The 26,546-nt window shown below is 42.4% G+C and overlaps 1 protein-coding gene across 15 annotated transcripts in view; it reads right to left on the reverse strand.

The window, feature by feature from the left end:
- Positions 1-14,138: 14,138 nt before the first annotated feature.
- Positions 14,139-26,546, reverse strand: part of CTNND1 (catenin delta 1) — a 51,892-nt gene continuing 39,484 nt past the window's right edge. For 5 of the 15 annotated variants that reach the window (XM_053203143.1, XM_015077450.3, XM_027045012.2 and 2 more), the window contains 13 exons: positions 25,800-25,917; positions 25,184-25,337; positions 24,770-24,787; positions 24,258-24,326; positions 23,302-23,429; positions 23,049-23,199; positions 22,371-22,563; positions 21,912-22,026; positions 21,277-21,364; positions 17,970-18,032; positions 17,059-17,162; positions 16,574-16,645; positions 14,139-16,287 (listed from right to left, as the gene is read on the reverse strand). In XM_053203143.1, the coding sequence (XP_053059118.1) occupies positions 16,276-16,287; positions 16,574-16,645; positions 17,059-17,162; positions 17,970-18,032; positions 21,277-21,364; positions 21,912-22,026; positions 22,371-22,563; positions 23,049-23,199; positions 23,302-23,429; positions 24,258-24,326; positions 24,770-24,787; positions 25,184-25,337; positions 25,800-25,917 (1,285 nt within the window). In that variant the 3' untranslated portion in view covers positions 14,139-16,275. The remainder of the gene's footprint in view (positions 16,288-16,573; positions 16,646-17,058; positions 17,163-17,969; positions 18,033-21,276; positions 21,365-21,911; positions 22,027-22,370; positions 22,564-23,048; positions 23,200-23,301; positions 23,430-24,257; positions 24,327-24,769; positions 24,788-25,183; positions 25,338-25,799; positions 25,918-26,546) is intronic. The other 10 variants (XM_027045013.2, XM_027045015.2, XM_027045014.2 and 7 more) reach the window with 10 other exon arrangements.

A 26,546-nucleotide genomic window follows, 5' to 3' on the forward strand; every position in this document is an offset into this window, starting at 1 on the left:
ACATTAGCTCCAGAGGAGAATAATTAGCGGGAAGTTTAGTGGATTTTCCTAGGAAGGCAGGCCCCAAGGTTGTGGAGATAAGGGAAGAAAAGTGAGTTCATTGTTGGGTCTTCCAGTCTGGAGTTAAAACGGCGATACGAAGTTAGAGTAGTGGTCAAGCAGATGTGGTGGGGACACAGCTGAAGCAGTTGTAGTTGAGACAAAGGCCTCGATGACAGAAGTGGTCACCATGAGCCCAAACAGGTGGTGTCATTCCCTACCTGCCCACACTATCAGTCATGGCGCACAGGAGGACCAGGCCAGAACCTCTGAGAACGGGGTAGCACAGCGAGCTGGGCTGCAGCCCGTCGTCCAGTAGGCGCTCAGAGAGACTTTGTTGTCAGAAGAGTCAGCGTATTTCCTGACCCTCTTTGTTGCCCTTCTGATGACTACAAAATACTCTCACAGAATGTTTTCACCTCCTGGACCAAATCTTCATTAGCTAAATTCCTCTCGAAACAAATTTCTCATTCACTTGTGATATCACAATAGTCCCGTAGCTAATTTCCCCACCTCTGATCTTCTGCACTACAGCTCAAGCAATAACCTTTCAAATATCCAATCGTTCCCCCAATGGTTAGAGAAAAATTTTAAAGCCTCAGAATCTTGTTTTTAAATGTTACCCAGAAGCCCAATTTTAACAAAGCAGCTAGAAGCAAAGCTGTTAAAATGTGTAGGTGAACTGGCGTATCTTCTGTTCAGCCCCACTCTCCCCAACCCTGTGGCTGCTCAGGAGGTACCACCACAGAACCCTAGGTCCCCACGGTGGTTTCAAATCCATTTGCCTGCTTGTGACAGGAAAAGAACTTCATAACCCAACCACCACTGCGGCCATCACCACCCCCTTCCTAGTCCCATTTCTTGCTCCTGTCTATGTGTCCCTGGGCCTAGGCTGCTCCGAACAATTAGCTCCCAAATTGGTTATCACCATTAAAAACAAAACAAAACAAAACAAAAAAACAGAAAACCAAAAAACTTTTTTATTATGGGGAGTTACAAATAAACATAAAAGTCAAATATTATAATAAACCTCCATATGCCCATAACCCAGCTTCAGTAGCTATCAGCTCACAGCCCGTCTTATTTCATTTATACTTCCCCCTTCACGCTTGTCCCATACTACTTGTAGCAAACTCCTCATAAGATTTCATCCACTAAAATTTCATCATATTGCTCAAATTGACAAGAAATTGACAATACCACTGTCACATCTGAAAAACAATAATCTCGGGGCACCTGGGTGGCTCAGTTGGCTAAGCATCCAACTTGGGCTTAGGTCATGATCTCACAGCTGGTGAGTTCAAGCCCCACATCAGGCTCTGTGCTGACAGCTCAGAGCCTGGAGCCTGCTTCAGATTCTGTGTCTCCCTTTCTTCTCTGCCCCTCCCCAGCTTGCATGCTCGCTCTCTCTCTCTCTCTCTCTCTCTCTCTCTCTCTCAGATATAAACATTAAAAATTTATCTTAAATAAAATAAAATAAAAATAATTCCTTAGTAATATCAAGTATCCTGTGTTCAGATTTCTAAGTATCTCATAAAATATCATGTTTATATCAGGATCCAAATAAGACTTGTGTATTGAGATTAACTAATGCCTTTCTTTTCATCTGTAATATCCTTTCATCCTTTTTCTTCTTTATTAAATAAATTGGGTCACCTACATTTCCTGCAATCCCCCCATTTTGCTAATTGCATCCCCATGGTATATTTTAACATTTCCTCCATCTTCTGTATTTCTTATAAAATAATAATTGGACCTAGAGATTTGATCACATTCAGTACTTTTTTGAGGGGGACAGAGAGAGAGAGAGAGAATGGGAGCAGGGAAGAGGGGCAAAAGGAGAGGAAGAGAAAATCTTAAGCAGGCTTCATGCCCAGCACAGAGCCCGATGCAGTGAGAGCCCAGCATGGCTCTCACTACTGCGAGATCATGACCTGAGCTGGAATCAAGAGTGGGACACTTAACCAGCTGAGCCACCCAGGCACCCCAGGATTTTTTTTTTCCAAAACCACTTTGTAGATGGTGTCTGATTGGCTCTTTTCTTGATATTACCAGCTGTTGATGCCTAAGATCTAGTTATCAACGACTGCAAAGCGATATTTTACTTTGATCACTCTCATTTTTAAATGAAATGTTTCTATAAAGAGAAATTTCCCCTCACCTACTAGATACCCAGTGAACCATATTACTTTTATACCTCTGTACTTCTGCACATTATTCCATCTGACCTGCATGATTTTGCATCAATTGGTAGAATCCTAGTTATCCTTTGAAAACAACCTAAATTATCACCTCAGTGAAGCCTTGCCCACCCTCCCAGCAGTTTACCCCTCTTACAATGCTAGAAAGTCATCATTATAGTAATGCTTATCTCATTAATTCAAATTTAATGCCTCCATCCCTGGGACCAAAACTCCTCAAAGACAGAAATGTCCTTTGGTTATAAAGTGGTTATTGAACAAATATTTGCAGGATGAATGAAATAGGAATGGAGTCAAGATTTCAGTTTAGAAAAGTATTATTTAGGGGTGCCTGGGTGGCTCAGTCAGTTGAGCGTCTGACTTCGGCTCAGGTGATGATCTCACCGTCCGTGAGCTCGAGCCCCGCGTCAGGCTCTGTGCTGACAGCTTGGAGCCTGGAGCCTCCTTCAGATTCTGTGTCTCCCTCTCTCTCTGCCCCTCCCCTGCTCATGCTCTGTCTCTCTCTGTCTCAAAAGTGAATAAAAACATTAAAAATTTTTTAAAAAGAAAAGTATTATTTAAGTGACATTATACAGAACTGCAAGTTGCAAAGCAACTAACTGGCAATGAGGTAACCATCACTGGAATGAGAGTTACCAGAATTTAAGACACTCTACAAGAAGATGAAGTCAGAGCTGAGTTACCAAATGTTCAGTCAGACATTAACCAGACCAAGAGAGGAGAGCTTGAAGCCTGTCCTCCCAAAAGTACAGCGAAGACATACTAAGAATCAAGTTGGACCAAGGTCCTAGGAATTCTATCAGTAGCAAGTCAGAAGCAGGTTGCAGCCTTCAAGTGGCTGGCCAGGACTCAAAGTCAGCTGCATCCCACTTGTTTTTGCACTCAAATCATGCCTGGAGATGGCAGGCACAGCAACTCCTATTTTCAAATGAAACCTAAATAAAAAAGCCACCCCTCCCTCCTGCCCCAGCTCCTTGTGTTCTGAGGGATGGAGAGGGTGTGATGCTTAGCATCTGTGCCCGGGGGCACAGAGCAGCAGGAAGCTTATTTCCAAATCCTCTGGGGAAGTGGGGTGAGGAGGTTGATAGGTTTAACCATCAACCATCTGTCAGAGAGAGGGATGACAGAAGGGAGGTCTGCTCAACCCAACCATAGGATCATGGGCACCTAGTCTCCTAAGGAATTGGGCTGTTGGGTTCCATGTTAGCACAGAAGCTGGAGTGTGCCAGGGTCTAAATAACAGAATGTCAGACTTACAGTAGTAAACTAGCCAATCATGAGGAAAACAAGAAGGACCTAGATGTAGTATAAAGATGTCCATGGCATATTTTTAGAGGAAAACACAAATTGCAGAGCAATATGTATAGCCTGCATAGAGTAATTCCATTAATCCCGGGAGTATATGTTGTATGAGTACACATAGAAAGACATTTGGAAGAATATGCAACAAAATGTCAGTAGTTATCCCTGCAGAGTGACATAAAAGGGAGTGAAGAGTTTTAGTTAAACAACCTGCTGTTAGATTTTGAAAAAAAAAAAAAACAAAACAATAAGCTTTTATCATTGAAACCAAGATTTAAAAAAAATCAATGTATGTGGCAGGATGGGGTTAAGGTATATGCTGCTGAATGCACACACCCTTTTGCAGAGGGGGAGGTGCCTGGTGGTGATGGACTGTGCCAGCAGAGGGCACCCATTCATCATCTCTTCTATCACAGGTGGGTACTCACGTATTTGGCACCTGTTTTTATGCTCTGTGCTTGGTGTTTCACTTGTGCTATCTCACAGGTGGAGAACTGCCCTAAAAGGACAAGTCTCCAGCCTGCACTGTTCCCACTTGACCCTTGAAAGCATGGGGTGATGTGGCAGGAAGTCTTTTGCAGTCACAGTGAGTCACAGGTAAGGGAAAGAATAAAGGAGAGGCTTTGTGTTCCCAGGTCAGTCCTGCCAGTCCTCCAGGATCCCTATCCCAAGTGAGCTAGGTATCTCTGCTCTGCAGGGAAGATTTGCTACAAAGGCAACCTCCCTTGAAGTGGCTTCCTTCTAGGAGTCACAGGATGGAAGCCATCTTCCCTCTCTTCTCTACTGGCTATGCTCACTGCTCTTAAAGGGACAAAATTCTGAGGAGCAAGACATGGAAGCAGAGATTTGTGATTCTTGATAGGCTACCAGGTAGTACAGGTCTTGAGTAGCAGCAACTAGACATGTAGTGGGAGAGAGATGAAGAGGAAAGCAAAGAAAGAGAGGGATCAAAGAGCAAGCAAGAGAGGAGCAGGGAGATGAGACACGATGGTCAGGCAAGGGTGAGAGTGGGAAGAATCTGAGTTATTGCCCATTTTCTCCAATCGATAAAGTGGTTCTTCAGGATACAGAACCTTAGTTTTACACCAGAGGGAAGAGTTAAAAGATTGAACCCATGGTTCTAAGACCCTAGACCTCAAACCTTCGACCAAGAGCTAAACAAACACTAGAGGAAGATCAGAAGAAAAGCAAACATATCATCCGAAGATGAAACAGATCAAAGCAAACCCAACTGTCTGCTACTAATTACTTCTCTTCACAATGGGGAGCCATGCAGGCTTCTTTTAAAAGAGAAAAGTGTTCCTAAGCCAAGCAGTTCTCTAGTTTCAAGACCCTAGTGATATCAACCATTCTAGGAAAGACTCTCCAGTCCTTTTAGTGTTTTTCAGGATCTCCCTTCCCTTCTTAAACGTCATTGTGCCACTGGAGCTGGAATCTAAACCCTCTGCTCTTCTCACGTTAACGCTCCTTGGCCCATAGCTTAAATGCTCCCGCAGCTTGAAATATGACCTACAGGTTAACCTATACGCTAATAGTTAATAATTTTGTATTGCATAGTTGAAAGTTGCTAAGAAGATAGATCTTAAAAGTCCTCATTACAAGGGTTAAAAATTGTTACCTATGCATGGTGATGGATATTAACTAGACTTATTGTGATGATCATTTCACAGTGTATACAAATATTGAATCATTATGTTGTACACCTGAAACTAATGTTATATGTCAACAATACCTCAATTTAAAAAAAATAGCCTGGAGCACCTGGGTGGTTCAGTTGGTTGAACGTCCAGTTTCAGCTCAGTTCATGATCTCGCAGTTCCTGATGCCCAGCCCCACATCGGGCTCTGTGCTGACAGCCCGGAGCCTGGAGCCTGCTGTCAGGTCAGACCCCACTTTGGATCCTCTGTCCCCTCTCTCTGCCCCTCCCTCACTCACGCTTTCCCTCTTAAAAATAAAAAAACATTAAAATTTTTTTAAATAGACCAACAAACAAAAACCATGGGATTTAGATTCCAACAAATCTGGTCAAAGTCTGACTTATGCCACTGAGTGTAACTAAAGGCAATTACCTAACTGCTCTAAGATTTTATTCCTTCCTCTGTAAGCTGGGACAAACAAGAGCTGTAAGTATTAAACAAGAATAATGCATGTGGGGGCGCCTGGGTGACTCAGTTGGTTAAGTGTCTGACTCTTGATTTTGGCTCAGGTCATGATCTCGATGGTCATGAGATCAAGCTCCATGCCAGACATAGAGCCTCCTTAGGATTCTCTCTCTCTCTCTCTTTCTCTCTCTCTCTCTCTCTCTCTCTGTCCCTGTGTCCAGCTTGCTCTAAAATAAATTTAGAAATTAAAAAAAGAATAATGCGGGGTGCCTGGGTGGCTCGGTCAGTTAAGCGTCCAACTTCAGCTCAGGTCATGATCTCATGGTCTGTGAGTTCAAGCTCTGCCTCAGGCCCTGAGCTGTCAGCACACTGGAGCCTGCTTCAGATTCTGTGTCTCCCTCACTCTCTGCCCCTCCCCTGCCTGCACTCTCTCAAAAATAAACATTAAAAAAAAAAAGAATGCATAATAATATGATTATGTCATATTATATGAGTCACATATATTATGTCACTCTGCAGGGATAATAATATGATTAAAAAAACCTTTCTTAGAACAAAGGTTGGTCCCCAAATATTTGCTATTACTATATATGCTCATGTCATTCCCCTCTGTATAGGGTTGATATGAAGATTACATGCCAATGTATTCAAAGTGCTTCATGTCCCAGAAACAGTAAGCACTAAACATTAACTATTATTACCATCATTACTCAACATACATGAAATTGATAAAATTTTGTCTCTGCACTATGGTCTAGTCTAAGCCTACCATCTCTTGCCTAGAATCTTGCAGCTCCTTCTAACCGGTCATCTGGTCTCTTCCCTTCCATTCTATCTCTACAGCTAGTGACCTGGTCACTTCACTGCTTAAAACTCTGCCCTCAGGGTAGTTTACAAGTGCCTTGAGGACAAGGGTGTGTGGTCACTGCCACATCTCCATCAACGACCTAGGACCTAGTATACAGCAAATACATGTAGATTTTTTTTAAGTCTTTTATTCATTTTAATTTCATAAAATCTTTGCCTTGAAAAGTTAACAGTAAAATTATATCAAGACACCTAGATATAAGAGCACTCATTTCCATCTCGCTACTGCATTCATTCTTTTCTGTTGAATTCCTACACTGCTTGAATTTTAAGTTCTTATTTTAATTCCAGTTAGTTACCATAGTGTTATATTAGTTTCAGTTGTACAATATAGCGATTCAACACTTCCATATACATTCACCCTCTGCTCATCGCTGACAAGTGCCCTTCTTAATCCCTGTCACTTGTGTAAGCCATCATCCCATATGTGTAGCTTTTTTCTCATTCTTTCCACTGAATCCCTTCAAATATCTCACAGGTTCTGCATGAAGAGTATGTCTTTGATCTCTCAAGGCTACAGACATACAGAAAAACTGTGGTATCTCTGGTTCAGAGAAGTCTATGCGTCACAAGCACTACCAGCCTTAAGGGACACGTCCACCTGGGCCTGTGATGAAGTAGTATCTAAGCACTTAATGTTAATTCTGCAAGGCTCATTCCTAAAGGTCCCACATCTAGAATGGGGCCTGGACCGAAGAGGCATGAGTACCCACCGAGTGACCATTCCTAGCTTTTCCTAAACCAGAGGCTGAACATGTGCACCGATTGCTTGTTATTTTGGATTTTGCCCTTGAAATCATCCCCGAAGTAGTTGGGTACAATAACTGAGCAGAGTACTCATATAACTGAACATAGATTATATATACACATATGTAAACGAGAGGTGCCTGGTGATTGATACAATAATACAGTAATATTCTATGTGCCCACACTGTTCTAAGTGCAATTACATTGTCTCATTTAACCTGCCTAATGACCCTACTGGTAGGTATTATTACTCCCATGTTACAGATGATGAAAGCCACCAAAAAGCTTAAGGAATTTGCCCAAGGTTGGGGCGCCTGGGTGGCTCAGTCAGTTGAGCGTCCGACTTTGGCTCAGGTCATGATCTCACAGTTCGTGGGTTCGAGCCCCACAACAGGCTGTGCTGACCACTTGCTCAGAGCCTGGAGCCTGCTTCAGATTCTGTGTCTCCTTCTCTCTTGGCCCCTCCCCGCTCATGCTTTGTCTCACTCTGTTTCTCATAAATAAATAAATGTAAAAAAAAATCTTTTTTTTTAAAGAAATTTGCCCAAGGTCTCACAGCTAAGTAGCAGAATAAGGACTTGAACTCAGGCAGTCTGCTTCCAGAGCCCCAGTTTAGTGCTAAGTTCTTTTATGTGTATTATCATTCTGAATCATCTCAAAAACCTATGAGCTAGGTTTCAGAGGCATTAACACCAACAAAGAGAAAATAAATAACGGATTAAAGAAAGAGGCACTTGAGTAAGACATTAGCACATCTTGGTCTCATATAAAATCGATGCAACCCATTGCAGATGCACATGCTTTAAGTGGCTCGTAAAAGAGAAAGAAATGTATATTACAGGGCACCTGGGTGGCTCAGTCAGTTAAGCACCTGACTTGGGCTCAGATCACCATCTCACAGTTCACAAGTTTGAGCCCCACATTGAGTCCCTCTGCTGTCGGCATGGAGCCTGCTTTGGATCCTCTGTACCCTTCTATCTCTGCCCCTCCCCTGCTTGTGCTATTTCTCAAAAATAAAATGAACATTAAAAAAAAATGTATATTACAAATGTGTGTCACAGAGATGTATCAAAGATGTATCAACAATCAAAAATTTGAACCAACATCCCTGAGCCCTCAGCCCCTCTTAGAACCCAGGAAAGGACTGGAGACCCATAGATGAGCTGGAAGTGCCCAGTGCTCCCCCTTGATCTCTTCTATGCTAGAATCAGTAGTGCTCCGCAAAAGGAACATCTCCCTCATGTCAAAGAGACAGCCCAGCCCCACTCTGAGTCAAGCCCTATTAGGATATGGTGAGGATTCAGGCAAATAAGACTTTGAACACAGGAGATCAGCGACTAAGTCAACAAAATATGAAAATAGTGTCTTGACCTTCTAAGTCAGCCCAACTCACGTACCAGCCAGCAATTTTCATTTAAATTTAACTTCCCTTTAATGGAAATTGGTTGAATCTGTTCTTTTCCCCTTCTTACATGTCACTCACTGCTCTTTCCCTGCACACATCTACTTTGTTGGCCACATAGTATGTATGCCCCAGTGCTGTGAAATACAGGTAGGCTCTTCACCTCCTAGAAACGGTTTGGAACTTATAGGCGCCGTCTATTCTTTAGTTATTTAGCTAATATGCATAGCTTCACACAAGTCTTAAGTTAGTATCTTTCCTCTTGAATGTAAGAACATGAAACTAATGCTGTAATCACCCCCAACTGATGTGCTATTGTCATCTAGTATTTTGATTTGTCCATATCTTCCTCTCAGAAATTACATACTGCTCTAAGTTAATGTTTTCTTACTTTTACCAATATGTACAAATCTTTGTTCAGTGTTCTTTCTTGAATCTGACTTGCCATTTGAGATCATTTTCCTTCTGCCTCAAGAACATCCTATAGATTTTTACCTCTCCTGAGTGGTAATCCCGGCCTTTGTCCAAAAACGGTCTTAGCTAGTCCTAATAAGGTGCACTGGAGGTGCCTGGGTGGCTCAGTTGGTTAAGCAGCTGACTTCAGCTCCGGTAATGATCTCATGGCTCATGGGCTGGAGCCCTGCATTGGGCTCCATGTTAACAGTGTGGATCCTGCTTGGGATTCTCTATCTCCTCTCTCAAAATTAATAAACTTAAAGAATTTTTAATGTGCACTAAGTGCCAATTTCCATATAACAGTTCTTTTCTTTTCACCAGGATGAATGGTAAGATTCCAGTGTTCTGGCTTTCACTGCTGATGCTGAGAAGTTAGCCATCCAGCTGTTTTCTGCATGTAGTTTGGGTTTTCTATCTAACTGTTCAACATTTTCAGTTTCCTGCATTTCACTTTGTCTCTAGAAATGAGTTCCTTTTCAACTTGCTTGGAATTCATTGGGATTCCTAAATCCAAGGTCTGGTGACTTTCACCAAATCTGAAAATTTATCAGCCATCCTCTCTTTGGATAGTGTCTCTTGCTTCGTATTATTTCCTCCTGGAGCCTCAGATAACGTGCATCAAATCTCCTCTTGTCCGAATCTCACCATCTTCGCTATTTTCCATTCTTCCTTCTTCTCTTCTTCTGTGGAATTCATTCTGAATAATTTGAGAACTATATTCCATTTCAGTAGTACCCTTCAACTTTTCCAACCTATTTAATCTGAGTTTTTATTGCAAATTTGTATTTTTCCTAATTGAAAATGTTTTTTTTCAAATCTGGATGTTTTATTGTCAAACTTATTTTAATGATCAAAACGTTATTTCATTACAATCTGTGGGTCAATGCCAACATCTTTAGTATTTAAGGATCCGCTTCCGTGTCTTTTTTGTCTCCCTCTTCACTCATGGTGCCTTATTTGTGTATCGTACTTTTTGAGCAGGACTGCTCATTTGTCTGAGGAGTTTCTCAATGGGGACTGAAGCATTTCAGGGACTTCATTTGCTTCTGGAAATCATCTGGAGGCATGAGCAACTAGACACCACTTTAATGGTACAATTTTGGGGGACCACACAGGTAGTGCAAAAATTTGTTGGGACTAAAAACCCACAGAGGGCCATCTTGTGGTTACAACTCCTCAGAGAAGATACTGGACTTATTTTTCCTTCCATCGAGCACCATGATGGGGACAAAGAAGCTCCTTGCTGCCCCTTCTATACAGTTTCTTGTTCACCTTGACACTGGGGGTACTCCAGCTTTACCTGGAGTCACCTGCAAAATTCCTTATTTCCTGTTTCCCATACCCTGTGTAGTCACTAAAATAGATGCTTCAAGTCTGCTGAGTTTGGTGAAAACTCTGGGTAAAAGCTAGCTTTAGCATTTGCTTACTTCTTAGGATTCCAGTTTTCACTTCATTTTGAAGATCTGTAGATTCCTTACTTTTATGCTTGTTCATCAATGTGTTCATAAGTATTATTTATAAATACATTTACCCAGCATCTTATTTCTGCTGAAATGACATTTCAGATTATCTAATCCACCAGAATGCCAACAATAGAAGCCTTAACTAGTCCCAACTATACACACTATACTCCGCCCACTCTTGATTCTGACAAGAGCAGGTTGTAAAAAGACTCAGAGCCCAAAGTTTGCAAAAGACCAGTGCTAACCTTGCCTTAAACGCAGAGGAAAAAAGGCCTGAAGTGAAGACAAGAGCAGAGTAAGTGCCTAGCACAACTTCACCACATAACCCACATTTTCTTTTCCTCAGGCACAATCACCTTAGGCCATTCAGACTGTGCCCCCATTAGCACTAGAGATATCTGAGGAAAGACAGCAAGATAGTATTCCCTTCTGCACCTACACTGGAAGTGGGAGAACCTGTCCTTTTCAACAATAGAAATGTATATGGAGAGAAATGTAGCACTTTTTCCTCAGCTAAAAATAAAACACCTTGCTTACAATAATGCTTATGGCTCTTACAATTATACAAACAAGCATAAGTCTCTTGACTCAATCCACTTGTGAAAGCTGGTCCTGGTTATTTCATACCACCCTAAAGAGGAGAAAAACAGTCAGGTTATGATAATGCAGACAGACCAAAATGATGATTTTCATGCTTTCCCTACCTCACTTCCTCCAGCTTTCTCTGCATCTATGTTTGCCCCTAAATTCTGGATCAGCTGAAGAAGTAATGCTTTAAGGGACACTGTCAGACAACATGAAAGTCAGGAGGTCACAGGGTATGAGAAAAAGAAATTCCTTCCTACAATATCTTAACTTTTTTTGTGTTTTCTTGAGGTAGGCTGTCTCTCAGGAGTAATTTAAGCTTCTAAACACACCCACCTGGCTTTGGTCAATGGGGTCACTATCTCCCCAGTCAAGGTACCTTTGTAGCCAGAAGTGACACATTAAAGTCAGCAACTCCAGAAATTCTCTCTGCGTTACAGGGCCCCGTATCAAGGACTAGCTTCAGCCCTCAGCAGTCTGGACCTTATCTACAGGACTTGATTTGAAGAGAAGTTTCTTGGGTGCCTGGGTGGCTCAGTCTAAGTGTCCAACCTTGGCCTCAGGTCATGATCTCACGGTTTGTGAGTTCAAGACCTGCATCGGGCTCTGTGCTGACAGCTCAGAGCCTGAAGCCTGCTTCAGATTGTGTCTCCGTCTCTCTCTCTCAAAAATATTTAAAAAAAAAATTTTTTTAAGTTCTTCTGCCTATACACTGGCCTATCACTATTCTCTCACATTCAACAGTAAGCAATTCATTCCTTCCTCTATGAATTCTCCCTTACTGTGATTATCATTACACCCACCACGAAACTAGTAATAGTGCCAATGGAGTTGAAGCCAGTCATCCGAGATTCAAGTTTGAGGCCAAAACCTTAAGCAAGTCACTAGATCACGGTCTCAAGTTACAATTAACTGACCAAAGGCATCAAAATATAACCTAGGTGACTTATCAAGATTTCAGATTCCTGAGTCACTTCTATCGAATCAGTTTTTGGAAATGGAACATAGGGATCTGCATTTTTAACAAGCTTCTCAGGTAATTCTGGTGCACTTTTTCAAGTCTATAAGGCCAGGTCTAGTTGGTCTATTAAGTCTATCCATAAAAATACCAGGATGAACCTTTATTATCCTATACTTCAGATAGAAACAGACAAAATTGAAACACTAGGATCTAGAAAGGCCAGTCGGTCCTCAATTCTTCCTGGGGGAGAGGCTTCCAGTTTGTAACAAAGCACATTAGTTCAGCAAGGAAGAACAAGTGGCCAAGTGAAGTCATAGCTTTGAGCTGTCAGAAAGTATACTCCTTATGGCCATTTCACAAACACGTTCACAAAAACAGCCTCGCTAAGACAGAAGAGTGGGGGAGCATCCACTATTACCACTTCCAGAAAACAACTCAGGCTCTAAAGGATCGAGGAGGACATGGGCAAATCTTGGCAAAATCCACAGGCTTCCTAAATTTGGTGTCAGAGACACCAAGAGGATTCAAAAGCATTGCTTCATCAGTGCAGGGTGCTTAAGATACAGGGGCTTTACAGATCATTTTGTTGAACACCTTACTTTAGGTAGGGGCACAGGGGAGAAATGTTTTTAAAAGACCACAGATGAGGGCACCTAGCTGGCTCAGTTGGTAAGGCATGTGACTCTTGATCTCAGGGTCATGAGTTCAAGCCCCACAATTGGGGGTAGAGCTTACTCTAAAAAAACAAAACAAAACGACAGATCTTAGGACTCTCAAGGATTGTAAAGAGAAAGTGTCCATCTGTTTCATCCTTTAAACCTAACATCCACAACACCTAGCACATAGAAGATGTTCAGTAAATATTTACTTTATGAGACAAAACAAATGAACCAAGCCAGGGAGAGGGAAGTGTAAGATTTGTTTCTAGCTCAATGTCAGTGGATAATAAAGAATATAATGGAAATAAAGGCTATTCACCAGTAGCCAGGTTTTTCTATAGAAACAGAAAAGCATCTCAAGTGAAACTACCAAACCACTTTGGAAAGCAAACTTAGATAGCTTTTTGGCTCCGTGATTCATCCTGCTGGTCTAAAACTACAACTGTCAGACACAAACTAAGCTTTAAAAGGGATCAGCTACAATGCTTAGATTTCCTGGTCTCACTGGCCCAACAAAGTTTTCATACCCAAGACCTAGTTCAACAAAATTGAGACATGACCATCATCAGAAGCTATAGATTTTTAATCTAAAGATTGGGCATACAGCAAAGCATTTTACATAAATTCTCACTTTTTTTTTTTTAAATTATGTAACAGGAAATAGGGGCCCCAGAAAAATAAGTCTCTTTCCATAGGTCTTAATCCTTGGCCTCTGCAGTAAAGACAATCCCTGTCAACCCAGCAAGTGTTTGTGACTCACCCACATATTACTTGGTAGGACACAAAAGCAGCTATAGGTCTGTCCCCTTGTCTTCTTACTAAAGGATTACCGATAGCCTGAAAAGCAACATTCTGGCCCAGTATTCAGTACTTATACACATGAGCCTTTTAATTCTACATTTTCATATTTATGAAATGAGGGAATATTGGAGGAAGGCAACTGGAGTTGTTAGCTTCTAATCTTCTACCCATAAAGTTAAATGTTCAAGAGGGCCACGTATCGCAATGGGCTTTTGTTCAATGTTAGTTTTGCCAAATGTTGCAAAACAAATCCAGTGACTAAGAAAGTCATTAATTCCTATACTTCAGTTTCCTATCTCTAAGTTAGCAATAAGCTTCCCGCGCCCCACATTTAATTTTTAAGAATCTTGAGGGGAAAAATGTTGCATATGTAATTACCAACAATGTTGCTTGGTAAGACTTAGGACTGAGCTCAAAGTAATCCGCTCCTGGTAAAGCCCCTTCTGGCTGCTCTGGAGAGAAGAAGGACACTGATACACATAAGGAAATAACCGAGATGAAAAGGAAGGAAGAGATACAGCTTAAAGTGAAGAAATGACACAGACCCCCCACATACACACTTTAAAAACTTTATTTATATAAAAAACTCATTTGTTTTTAAAAGCATTAACAAGAGAGAAAGGAAAACAGAAAAGGTATGGAGCAGAAGACACGCCCCTTAGTACTGTTCGGTGGGGAGGTGGGATTTTTGGTTCTCTGGAATTGAATGTTTAGTGTTTTTATAAACAAAAAAGAAAAAAAATAGTTAAAGGTCCCCAAAAGCCCATGGCTGTTCTATTACCCACACCCCACCGAGAAAAAGAGCACCAGGAAAAGAGCAGAAGAGGACAAGAGAAACCAAGAGTGGAGCCAGGTCCAGATGGGGGCAATTTCCCCTGTGCAGTATGTTCTTAGGGTCACAGAGAGGAAAAGGCTCCTTTTTGCCAGAAAAGGAGTGGGAAGAAATGGGGGGAGGGGGCGGTAAATAAGGGATTTTAATGCATAGGGGAAAGGGAAGGGGGGTGGTGGGTTGTGCACTTGTCTCCTACCCCATAGCCTCAATATATAAGGGAAGGGGGAGAGAGAAGGATAAAGATTTCCAGTTGCATTGAACAGAGCTTTTAGATTAAGGGGAGGAGTAAAAGGCAAATAAGGAAAAGGGTTAAAAAAAATCAACCAGCATAGCAGCTGATTCCTCTAGCCCAACCCACTAATAAACACTAAACAGAAAGGAGGAGATGCTGGGGGTGGGGTGGGGCAGGGAGGGCACAGATGTGACTTCCCTCCGGTCCCTTGGGAGATGACGATAAATTCTGGGCAACTAAGGAGTAAGAGTCGCACCACTCACTCCTCCCACATTTTGAGATTCATCAGAACAGGATGTTTGCAAAACCCCAACCATATACTATTGAGCAAAGCTGAATGGCTGAAATCAGAGGTTCTACCAATTCCCAGTGGAGAATCTGAGGTTCTCTAGGTCATCCCTCCTTTCTGCTAGTTAGGGCCAATAGTGGGTAAGAAAGCAACAAAATATAATTTGCAAAATCATGAAAATGAGACTGCAGAGGCAAAGAAAGGCACATGGAAGGGAAGGAGGAGATGCACCCCAGGCCAAAGGCACAAAGAAGAGGCAAATCCAGGGGCGATCCCCCACCTTTTAAGGGTAAAGGGGGCAGGAGTATGTACATCAAGTCCTTTTGTCAGCCAACCAATCCAGGGAAAAGGCAGGGGAGGACAGAGCTAGAAGGGTAAGAAAAGGAGAAAGAAGGGCAGGGGGGAAGCCAGCTTCAAAGCTTCCTGCCAGTTTCAGACTAACTGATTCATGTACATTCCTACTAGCTCCTGCTAGAGGTTCTTCTCCTCCCCAGAAGACATCTTTTTGATCCTTCTCACCCAAAAAGTCTTCCTTGACACATTCTCCTCTTTCTACAGCCTCTTGCAAATGGCCAGGCCAAGTCAGCAGACATTTCACAGGATGGGAGAGGAAGATTAAGGACAGCCTTAGTAAAGGGCAGTGGCAGCAGCTGAGGGTTGGCATGAGGCTTGGAGAAGAGATGGAGTCTGTAGGTCCACAGTGGTCCCTGGCCTGGAGATGAGACCAAGGTTTCTTAATCTCAGTTCTAGGAGACCTTCACTTACTCAAGGGCCCTTGCCAGGTGGAATGTGCCAATGTTGCCAGCCTTCTTTGATTCAAAAATAGTCATCAGGAATACGGGAAGAGCTCACACTTCCGATTCTCCAAAAAAATAAAAGTCCCTTCCCCACCAAGAAAAAAAAAATCTTGATTAAGAATCATCAGTTTATCAGAGTGCTGGACACTGCATAGACAGCATGTAACTTCCAATTCTTCCCATGGCTTCCAGTGAGGATTCCCACTCTCTCCCTCCCTCCACACAAGGCCAAGAGTTCCAGGGAGAACTGGCAAAAAGAGCTAATTTGCAGCAGTTTCTCAAGATATGCATATAACTGAGTCAGGCTTCTTGGGAGCAACTGGAGGGGATCTGGAGGGGGGAGGAGGGACAATTAAGCTTCACTGGAAGAAGGTAGGAGTTGGTAGAAAGAAGGTGGCCACTTAGGGCTATAAGGGCAGGAGGCAGCCTGGCAGTTGGCACAACAGTCCAGCGAAGAAAGGGAAAAATCATCAGTCCATTTCACCACCAAAAAATAAAAGTACATATATTATAAGCCCAGATGTAGCGCAGACAGTGGTGCTAAATCTTCTGCTGCAGGGAAAAAAGAGAAAGAAACGTTAATAGGGTTGGGAATGAGGAGAACCAAAAGACAGTTGAGCAAATCCAGAGGGAGGAAAGCAGCACGGAATGGAGAATCAGATCACCAGAGGCACGTCCCAGCCTCTTAAGAGGCAATAATCACAGAAGCAGCACCCCCAAGCGCCAAGCGGCTGAGACTAGGGTCTCTGGCCCGATTGGATCAGCTTGATTGGCAAACTGCTGGCACATAGGGACCTCCTTCCTCAAGGACGATCTTGGGGGTGGCTGGAGGACATACCATGGAGGGGTTAGACACTTGGTCCCCCTCATCATCCAACTCTTCCTCCAGAGATTCCTGCCCCTTGTCCTGCTGTGAACACATGCAATTTGTTAGTATGAGAGTAAGGAAATAGAAACCTCATGAGTATGTGCCAAACCTAAGGAAAATCCCGAAACTGGTCAACTCAAACAAAACAAGAGGATAGTAAGAAAAGGGCAAGATATTCAAGAAAAGGCAGGGACAGGAAGAGAGTAATGTATGAGAATCTATTGGCATTAGTCACATCAGCAATACATTTATGGTCTTCCTTCTCCTAACCTGACCGTTGCAGAATTATGACCCAAGAAATCTCAACAGGAGTCAAAACTCCTACTTTTCCTGAAAATCCCTATCAGAAAAGGATACTGTCTTTCACTAGGTACTTTCTTCCTATTTCACAAAACATGAAGGTTTCAAAACAGAACTAGCCTTAGAAGGACAAGAGTATATAAAAGAGAATTTACCATCAGGGGTGTTCCCTTCAATGGCTCCATTTCACCTAGATCCCCGGATCGATCCAGTGTTCTGTTGTGGTCCCCTCTCTCATTCAGTGTGGAATAGTTGTTATCTAATGAAAAAAGTACAAGAAATACGATATTCCCTCTGGTGTACCATACATATTAAACAGATAAGTGTGAATTAGGCACCCCTGTTGGGAAGTAAACTTTGTCAAATGCTCCAGAAAGTCATTAAGTTCTAGTCCTTGACTTAAGGTCCCTGACTTAAAAATAATTTGAATCTAGTTGGGAAGACAATTAAATGAAACACACAGAGTATGACACATGATAATAAAGCAAAACAGAAGAGATCTGTCTATAAACGGTATTGGAATTAAGAAGAGAGCGTAGGGGTGCTGCAACAGTCAGGAAGCACCTAACAAAGGAGACAGGACTTGGTTAAGCCTCTGGGGATAAAGAAAATTTAGCAAAGCAAAGGGGAAGAAGGGCATTCCAGCAGGAAGTATGCTCTGAGAAAAATTTAAAAAGTAGAGTAAAGAGACAAAATAGCAAATTAGACCAGGTGGGCTGAAACAGAGTACATGGAAAGAAGATGGAAAGGGAGCCTGGGGGTCAGCCTGTGAAACTCGGTAACAGTTTAAGGACCCAAACATAATTCTGTAGTACGTGGGGGTGGGCACAAGGGTGAATTAAGATTTGGGGTTTTTTTTTTTGAACCTTTGAATATGTGGGAATGTGGAAGAAAGTAGATATATCAAGTTTCACTAAATCTCCTCACATCCTTCCAAATAGAAATGTCCAGCCAATGAATGCTCTCCCAGGATCATGAAGGTGCTAGAAAAGAAACTGCAGAGCCAGACAGTTCTCATCCCAATCAAATATAACTCCGTGTCCTTAGGCAGGAATTAATCACCTACCTAATGATTTTGTGTTTGATCCCATACTGCTCATCTGAATTTCTTCCCGATCAGGTTTCTTATCTATACGGAGTCAGAAAGTTATCCAGGTCAAAAACCAACTCTTCAAAATCTATACTCATCAAAAAAATTGCTCTCTGGTTGGTCCTCCCTCCCTCCCATCAAATTTTTACTGAGCACCCACTATGTGCCAGGCACTAGACAAAGCCCTCAGGGGACTTAAGAGATCCCTTTCCAATGGAACCCTAACGTTCACTCTTAACAACCATTCACTCTTAACAAGTACTTGTTAAATTATTTGGTCTCCAGACCCCTTTACACAGTCTTAAAAATTATGAAGATCCAAAAAGTATTCACTGGTGTCAGTTATATATATATTACTATCTTCCTGTATTGAGAAATTTTAAGTATTTCACTTAAAAGAAAAAATAGGGTGGCATCTGGGTGGCTCAGGTGGTTCAGCACCTGACTCTTGATTTCAGCTCAGGTCATGATCTCACTGTTCGAGCCCCATGTTGGGTTCTGCACTGACAGTGTAGAGCCTGCTTGGGGTTTTCTCTCTCCCTCTCTCTCTGCCCCTACCCCACTTGGACTCGGTCTGCCTCTCTCGAAAATAAATAAATAAATAATTAAATAAATATTTTTTTTTTAATTTTTTTTTCAACGTTTATTTATTTTTGGGACAGAGAAAGACAGAGCATGAACGGGGGAGGGGCAGAGAGAGAGGGAGACACAGAATCGGAAACAGGCTCCAGGCTCTGAGCCATCAGCCCAGAGCCTGACACGGGGCTCGAACTCACGGACCGCGAGATCGTGACCTGGCTGAAGTCGGACGCTTAACCGACTGCACCACCCAGGCGCCCCAATAAATATTTTTTTAACAGTAAAAATAGGGGTGCCTGGGTGGCTCAGTCGGTTAAGCTTCTAAGTCCTGATTTCAGCCCAGGTCATGATTCATGAGATCAAGCCCCACCTCAGGCTCTATGCTGACAGTGCGGAGCCTGCTTGGGATTCTCCCTCTCCCTCTGCCCCTCCCCCGTGCTCTCTCTCTCTCTCAAAATAAACATTTAAGTTAAAAAAACTTATTCCATGTTAACATTTTAATGTTTTTTAAAAGCAGGTTTGTGGGTTTTTGTTTTTGGTTTTGTTTTTTTTTTTTTTTACATTTTTGCATGTCTTTAAAGTTTGGCTTAATAGAAGACAGCTGGATTTTCCTATCTACTTCTGTGTTCAATCTGTCATGATGTTATTTTAGTTGAAGTATATGAAGAAAATCCAGCCTCCCACAGACAAAAAGTTGGAAAAAGAATTTTCAACAATTTTTCAGATAATTATGTATATTCTTTGATAGTACACTAATACACAACAAGTAGAATTTCTCTAAAGAGCAAGTTGAGTTTCTCTAAAGTTAGCAGTAATGTAGAATCTGAATCCAAATGAATGACCTCTTCTTCACACTTTGTTAAATTAAAATGCATTGGTCTGTCTTGCACTTTGAATGGGTCAGTTACCCATTCATGATTCTGAAACACCACACACTAGTCATTTGGAAAATACTGGTTCATAGAGTAATGCAGATCTTCTACATGTTAACACATTTCATTATACAACATCAAAAAAAAAATCACATTCATTACTATCACCACTGGTTTGATTAAAATGTCTTTTGGGGTGCCCATGTGACTCAGTTGATTAAGCATCCGACTCTTGATTTTTGCTCAGGTCATGATCTCAGTTTCAGGAGTTCAAGCCCCATGTCGGGCTCTGTGTTGGCAGTGTAGAGCCTGATTGGGATTCTCTCTCTCCCTCTCTCTGTGCGTGTCCCCACCCCATAAATAAAATAAACCATAAATAAATAAATAAATAAATAAATAAATAAATAGTCTTAAGTATGGGTGTGTTATCAGGCTCATAATGGCAGGTACAAGTTTTTCACTTGAAAATTCAGGCAACAAGTACTGTTAGTTATTTTTCCTGAAAGTGACAAGCTCATTGCATTCATTTTTAAGAAAATGTCTAGCAAATACTCAAGTCTAAAACCATAGCTTGCCATTTTTTCCCAAGTAAAAATGGCATTCCGTAAAAAGAGTGGCTGGTCCACTCAGAAACTCCAACTAGAGCACCTGTGCTTTCCTCCAGGTCCACTACCACACTCTGATGCAGCACAGGGCTCACCAAGTACTTCTTTTTTCATCAGCAAGGGAGATTTCAAAAAGACGTGTGCTCAAGGTCACAAACAATAAAATTAGTAATTCTTACAGCTCCATCAAGTACGTTAACAAGTGAAACTGGCTCTTTTTTACATTGTGAGCGCATGGCCATGAAGCCTAGGACGGCTAGTGGTATGGGGTTGGTGCCATAGCTGCTGCTGCAAACACTCCCACTGCTTCTGCATAGTCAGCACAGATGTCAACAGACATGGGGATCCTCACACCACATCTCAAGAACCCTGATGTTGGAACACCTGGGTGGCTCAGTCGGTTAAGCGTCTGACTTTGGCTCAGGTCATGATCTCAGAGTTTGTGAGTTCGAGCCCCGTGTCGGGCTCTGTGCTGACAGCTCAGAGCCTGGAGCCTGCTTCAGATTCTGTCTCCCTCTCTCTCTGCCCCTCTCCTGCTCACACTCTGTCTCTCTCAATCTCTCTCTCTCTCAAAATAAAAACCTTAAAAAAAGAGAGAGAGAGAGAACCCTAATGGAGGCAAAAGTCAAGTGTCAGCAAGATAATAAGGGTTACAGCACACTTTCATGAAAAAGAAAATGTTTCATAAAATACGCTAATTCATCTTTGGGGCGCAAAATTTATTTGCTCACACGGCAAAAGTGTTTAAAAGATAAAACCACAAATAGCAGCAGTGATCTCTGGGTAACAGAAATAAGTGATTTTTGTTGTTATTTTTCTGGTTACCTGAATTTTCTAATTTTTCAACAGTCCACATATTACATGGTATTATGTGGAAATTTAAAAACCAAAAAATAATCATTATGCAATATATACATACATCAAAGCACTATGTTGTACACCTTAAATTTACACAATGATATATGTCAATTATCTCTCAAACAGAGAAAACAGTTGTAAGTCCGCAAGCAAAGACAGGATCACTTCCAGGCTACTGCCTGTTTTCTCTTCTAATGCTCAGGCCTACCAGCCTGTGTGGTACAATCCTGAGGTAAAGTATTATTACCGTCTACCAAAAGGCTAGCTCATGCAGTAACAAATACATATTCTATTCCACGGGAAGTAAGCCCACTGAAGAATAGCCGTGGTGGAGTAAAAGCAGAGGGGTACGCCCCCCAGACACTGTACCTGATTTTGGGTTCCGGTCAATGAGAGGGAGAGTGCTGTCATCATATGAATGACTGCTCTGGCTTCGAGAAGCATTGTTTAGATTTACCTGGAAGCAAACATAAAATGCAACAATGTCACAGAATACTGAACTCACCCATATTTTATTTCCCAACGGGCACAGATCTTTAGGTTCCTATTCCCAAATATAGCTCTTCCCAAAAGGTACCTCATATGGGTTAAATATCTACATAGTGAAACAAATGAGGGTTTTGTGGCTTCTATTTATGTTCCTGAACAGGAGATTACAGAGGTACCAAACACTCGCACTATCAGAAGGTGACCTAGTTTCCAGTAAATTCCTTCAAGGGGCTATGGCACATCTGGGGAAAAGTCAAACAGGCCATCTTCCCTTGTCCCCACAAATGTGGACAGCATGCTGTGGCACCGAGGAGAACCACAGCTATTCTGGCACCAAATGAAGCACAGCATCGTTCTTTTCCGGGAAGGAGTAAACTGAATGATCTCCTTACTCAGAAAGACTTGGGATAAAGCAGGACTTAAGGCAATAGTGAGGAGGAAGGAACCAAAGACAAAAGTGTTACGTGAAACCAAGGGAAAAAAGGGTCAAGTCTCAGGCCCAAGAGTTACTCTACCTGAAAGTCTGATTTCTTCCATCCTTCTTTTTCCAGTGGCTTCCGCAGCTCCTTATATCCCCAGATTGTCTGTAATACAAGTGCTGCTGCTCGGACTTCTTTTTCTGAACGGTTCCTTTTGAGGAAAGTAATACGATATGGAATTTGGGTGTTAAGACCAAGGAGGAAGCTGAGAGCCTGTACTCTCCAATATAACGTAACATAAGAAGAAATGCCGAAATGGGCAAGATCAAGTATTCACCAAGTTTTGTACTGTGTCCCAAACAGTGACACAAAAAAATGTTTGATGCAACAGGTCTGTTGTCAATTTATAGCTCAACATTAAGACAAAACATTAAGACAGCATTATCTCTTCACACTTTATATGTAAATAAGAAAGCAAACATGGAACGCTCCTTCCTAGTAACTCCCCTCTCACACACAAACTCTTCCAGTTGTCATTTTCAGTGTTAAACTCACCCTGATTTGTTGATCAACACCAGCTTCTCAATACCCTGTGTCTCTCGAAGCTTTTTGGCAGCCTCCAAGTTCTCAGCAATAACCTCATTGATGGTGTTCAAAAGAGAGACCACAGTGTCCTCAGAGAAATTCTGGGAAGAGCTCTGCTGCCCTCCTGGCAGGTTCTTTACCAAGTTCGGAATAGCATGTTTACCTACAGCGTTAAGACAGAAGGACTGTGTGCAGGGAGAACAAAGCAAGTCCAGTATATGGAGCCTAACACTGTACTTACTTGCATCAATCATATTAAGTGCAATTCACTGTCCACATGAATCAACTTCATTTTGCTATGGGGTTATCGTATCAGAAGAGCCATGAACATATGGTCCTTCTTACTCCTTTATTTATTCTCCCCGTTAGTCACATTGAAACTATGTGAATACTTTATATCAAATATGTTACAACGCCCACTAACAAAGCAAGTGCTTAATGAAGAATAGCTGTTTTTATTCTAGTTTTGAAGAGTTACCAGTTCTTGTCTTTCTAGGAACCATTAAACTAGAACCCTCAGAACCACAAACTATGGAGGACTAGCCAGGACCCCTCCTCTCAGTCACTGCAATAATAACTCTTTAGCATCTGCCAGACTAAAGGCTTGGTACTGATACTGAGATTAACGGTGTGCATCCAACTCCTTACCAATCAGTTCTTTGTTGCGAGCGTCTACCGCCAGATTTCTCAGTGCTCCGGACGCAGCTTTCACTACACGCTCGTGTTCACTGGTCAGGAGGTCAGCAATGGCAGAAAGAGCCTTCTCTTGACGCAGAGCAGAGCGGATGTATCGACCATACTGGAAGTAACACACAAGAAGAGGTGGAACAGATTACACACGGTGGCAAACTAGTTAGGTAAGTTCTCCCATCTCTAAGTCTATTTTCTGAAAGGTACTCACCGTCCAGCGCCCAGCACACAAGTTCTGGATAGCTCCAGCTGAGGCTTCTAGGATGGCAGGAGTCTTGCTCTCCTTGAGGAGTGAGATGTATATCCGAACCACCTCTGGCTGAAATAAAAGCTCATAGCCTGCACAAGAAAGGGCAGGAAAGCAGGGGATGCTAGTCATTACCTAAACACCAGGCTCTGGCTGGTTGAAGTTCAGCCTCAGTACTCTGTATTGATGGATTTATGCTCCTATACCATTAGACCCCCTATACTCTCCCACTCACCCAAGAGCAAACTCAGAGGCTTGATTCCATGCCTTCTTAAGAATAATTCATCCATGGGAAGAGCAGAACAGACCTCAACTCATATACAACTCCTTTCTCTCTTTTCTCTTTGTCTCCTCTCTTCCACAGTCTACTTTGGCCTTGGCACTCAGGGCATTCAGGTGCCCACTGACACCGCTCAGGGTTAAAGATTCCTCATCTCAAGTGAATTATTTCTAACTTAACTGAATCATTCTGTCTACCTTTACTATGACTAAGTACAAAGCCTATCCTAGATTTAACAACATCTAAAATTTTTACATCCATGAAGAACTGTGAATTTTAAACTCACTGTACTGGTAAACATAAACACCCAAACTGTGAGAAAGAGGCTTCTTAGAAAAATTACAGTCCTAAGGACAGTAGTGGTTACTTAGAGCACCTCCGTTTCTGGCCTAGATGGGTTCAGGACCCTACCCATCCTCCAATAATCTGAAAAGTTGCCACAACAAGCCATCTTTCCTAAGTTACTGCTACAATACCAGTTTCCCAGTACTCCACCATCATTCCATGCCCAGAGTAGTAGGAGGACAGAGAACAGTGATCATACTGCAGAGTCTACTGTTAGGCTACCAAACGCTTGTCTGTGAACTACATATATATGAGACCGAGATCCCTGGAGACTAAAAAGAAAAAGATAACTTACCCCGGGCAGGACTAGTTCTTTTAGGGAAATCCACTGTATCGTTCGCTGGATCCTCTGTGGGTTTTTTCCCTTTGGAAATTAAAAAAAGGAGGGGAGGGGAAAAAGTTTAAGAAAGGAAAGAGTCCACATAGTGTACTTTTTATTCTTCAGTCAAAATCTTTGGATCAGAGATACATCAAGAGGGGGGAAAAAAACAAAAAACAAGGTCCCCCCCCCACAAGCTGTCCCAGCAGGGGGCTGTGCAGCAACAAGGACAGAAAACAGGCAGCAGACAGGTAAGATAAGGATAAGCACCGTTGTTGCTGTTGTCCTGAGTTCTGATACCTGGGTCTGCTATCCAGAAATAGCATGCCATGAGCCATTAGCTCCAAAGAGCTGAACTTGTTTCAATGGTCCTCCTCAACTGAATTTTCCTACATGCATCCACAGGGAAGGGTTAGGAAATACTAGGGAAGCTAAAACCAAAGCATGCAAATTAGAAGTCCACAAGCGCCTTAAAAGATTCCACTCACCTCTGGAGAACCACTCATCTTCCAGTGCGTCACCCAAGGTGGAAAGCAGAGAGAAATGAAGGAAGAAAAATGCAGGAGAGAGATGTCAACAGGATCGTGGGCAAATAAGCAGGGAAGCAAGGAGGAAAAGAAAAACACAGGAAACACAAAGGAGGAATGGGGGAGAAGGCCCCAGATTAGTTGAGTTCTCGTCCTTCACTGCCCCCAAACTGATACCAATGACCACCACCACCACCATGATCACCGCCATGAATGGAGAACACGACACTGGGGAAGCGGCTGCAGAGCGAGGAGATATCCTTGACTAGGCAGACTCGTGTACCGCTCAGCAAGTATTTTGTGCCCAAAGCTAAAAGAGTTCCTTCCCTTTCCCATTCTACATTAAAGAGCAAGGAACAAAGAACCAAAAGTCACCTTTGCCCTTCTTGGCCCCAAAGCAACTGGCAGCATGTGGCCCAGTATTGTTGGCAACGTTGGGAGGTGCCTCTTGGTAACGCTCTGCCTGTGGGATCTCCCGGTGAACTTGGTATGACAAATTCCGAAGAAGGCAAACGCAGTTCTCCACAAGCTTGGGGACACAAGATAAAGGGCTCGATGAGCGAGGAGAATGCCTATAGTGATTTCCCAGCAAGTACAGGTTTCCATGATCCAAGTATTAAAATACTGATCCCCAAAAGCATAGCCCAAACCGTCATCCCTCACAAAGCCTCTTAAGAGCACCAAGCCTCTCAAAATCCTTGCAGCCTCAGGCTACTGGAAGGTTTCTGCCACCATTTGGTGTGTGACACAAAACCGAGGGTCACCCTTTTTCCTACTTAGGAAAATATAGAACCTTGGAAATATAGCTAAACAGCTTTAAAACAGATTATACAGGTGAAGGAATTTCTAAAGAAAACCATGGTGAACATCTGCTTTAGGGAACAGGAGCTGGTACAGATACCTCAGGTCATCTGAAAGCCTGAGATGGTAGGTCTGCACTACTGGTGCCTCATGGTTGCTGTGAATGGAATTCACTCAGCTGTCAACTTACCTTGCTGTCTGAATCCTTCTGCCCAATCTCAGCCTGCACAATGAAAATGAGGGCATCCACTAAACCATCACATTCCCGAAGTTTCCGGCGAGCCTCACTCCTCTCTGAGCTGACATTCCTGAGGGGAAAGGGAGAGGCTTCAAGATGACTCAAATCTAGAAATCCTCCCTTGATATCTTCAACATTTACAAGCCTCCTCTGTATCTTTTCTTTTCACTATAACGAATAGTGAGTACTTGTTATAAGCACGGCACTGCGGTTAGAGAAAGTTAAGACAATCCCTACTTTCAGGACATTTATACTGTTAACAGTGCTTTAAGATAGAATAGATACTTCTTTCATGGAAGGACGAATAAAGAATGGGGCAGAGAACACAGGGGTATACTCCAAAGAGAGAAAGAAGATATCAAGAAAATTTTCATGAAATAAAGGCATTTTTGAGTTTAGCCTCAAAAGATAAATAAGGAGGGGCACCTGGCTGGCTCAGCCGGTAGAGCGTGCGACTCTTGATCCTGGGGCTTTAAGTTCAAGCCCCACGATGGGTGTGGAGATTACTTAAAAAAAAAAAAAAAAAAAATCTGTAGGAGAAAAAAGATAAAAGAGACAGGGGTGATGTGGACTGAAGGAAGAACAGTTCCTCCCCTACCTTCTAGTACATTTTGTACTCCTTTTGTTCACTCATTGCAGCCTTACTTGAAATACATATCATTGAGGACAGGGACACAGACACACACACAAAAGCTCCAA

The sequence above is a fragment of the Acinonyx jubatus genome, chromosome D1 (assembly GCF_027475565.1).
Source record: "Acinonyx jubatus isolate Ajub_Pintada_27869175 chromosome D1, VMU_Ajub_asm_v1.0, whole genome shotgun sequence".
Classification (NCBI taxonomy): Eukaryota; Metazoa; Chordata; class Mammalia; order Carnivora; family Felidae; genus Acinonyx; species Acinonyx jubatus.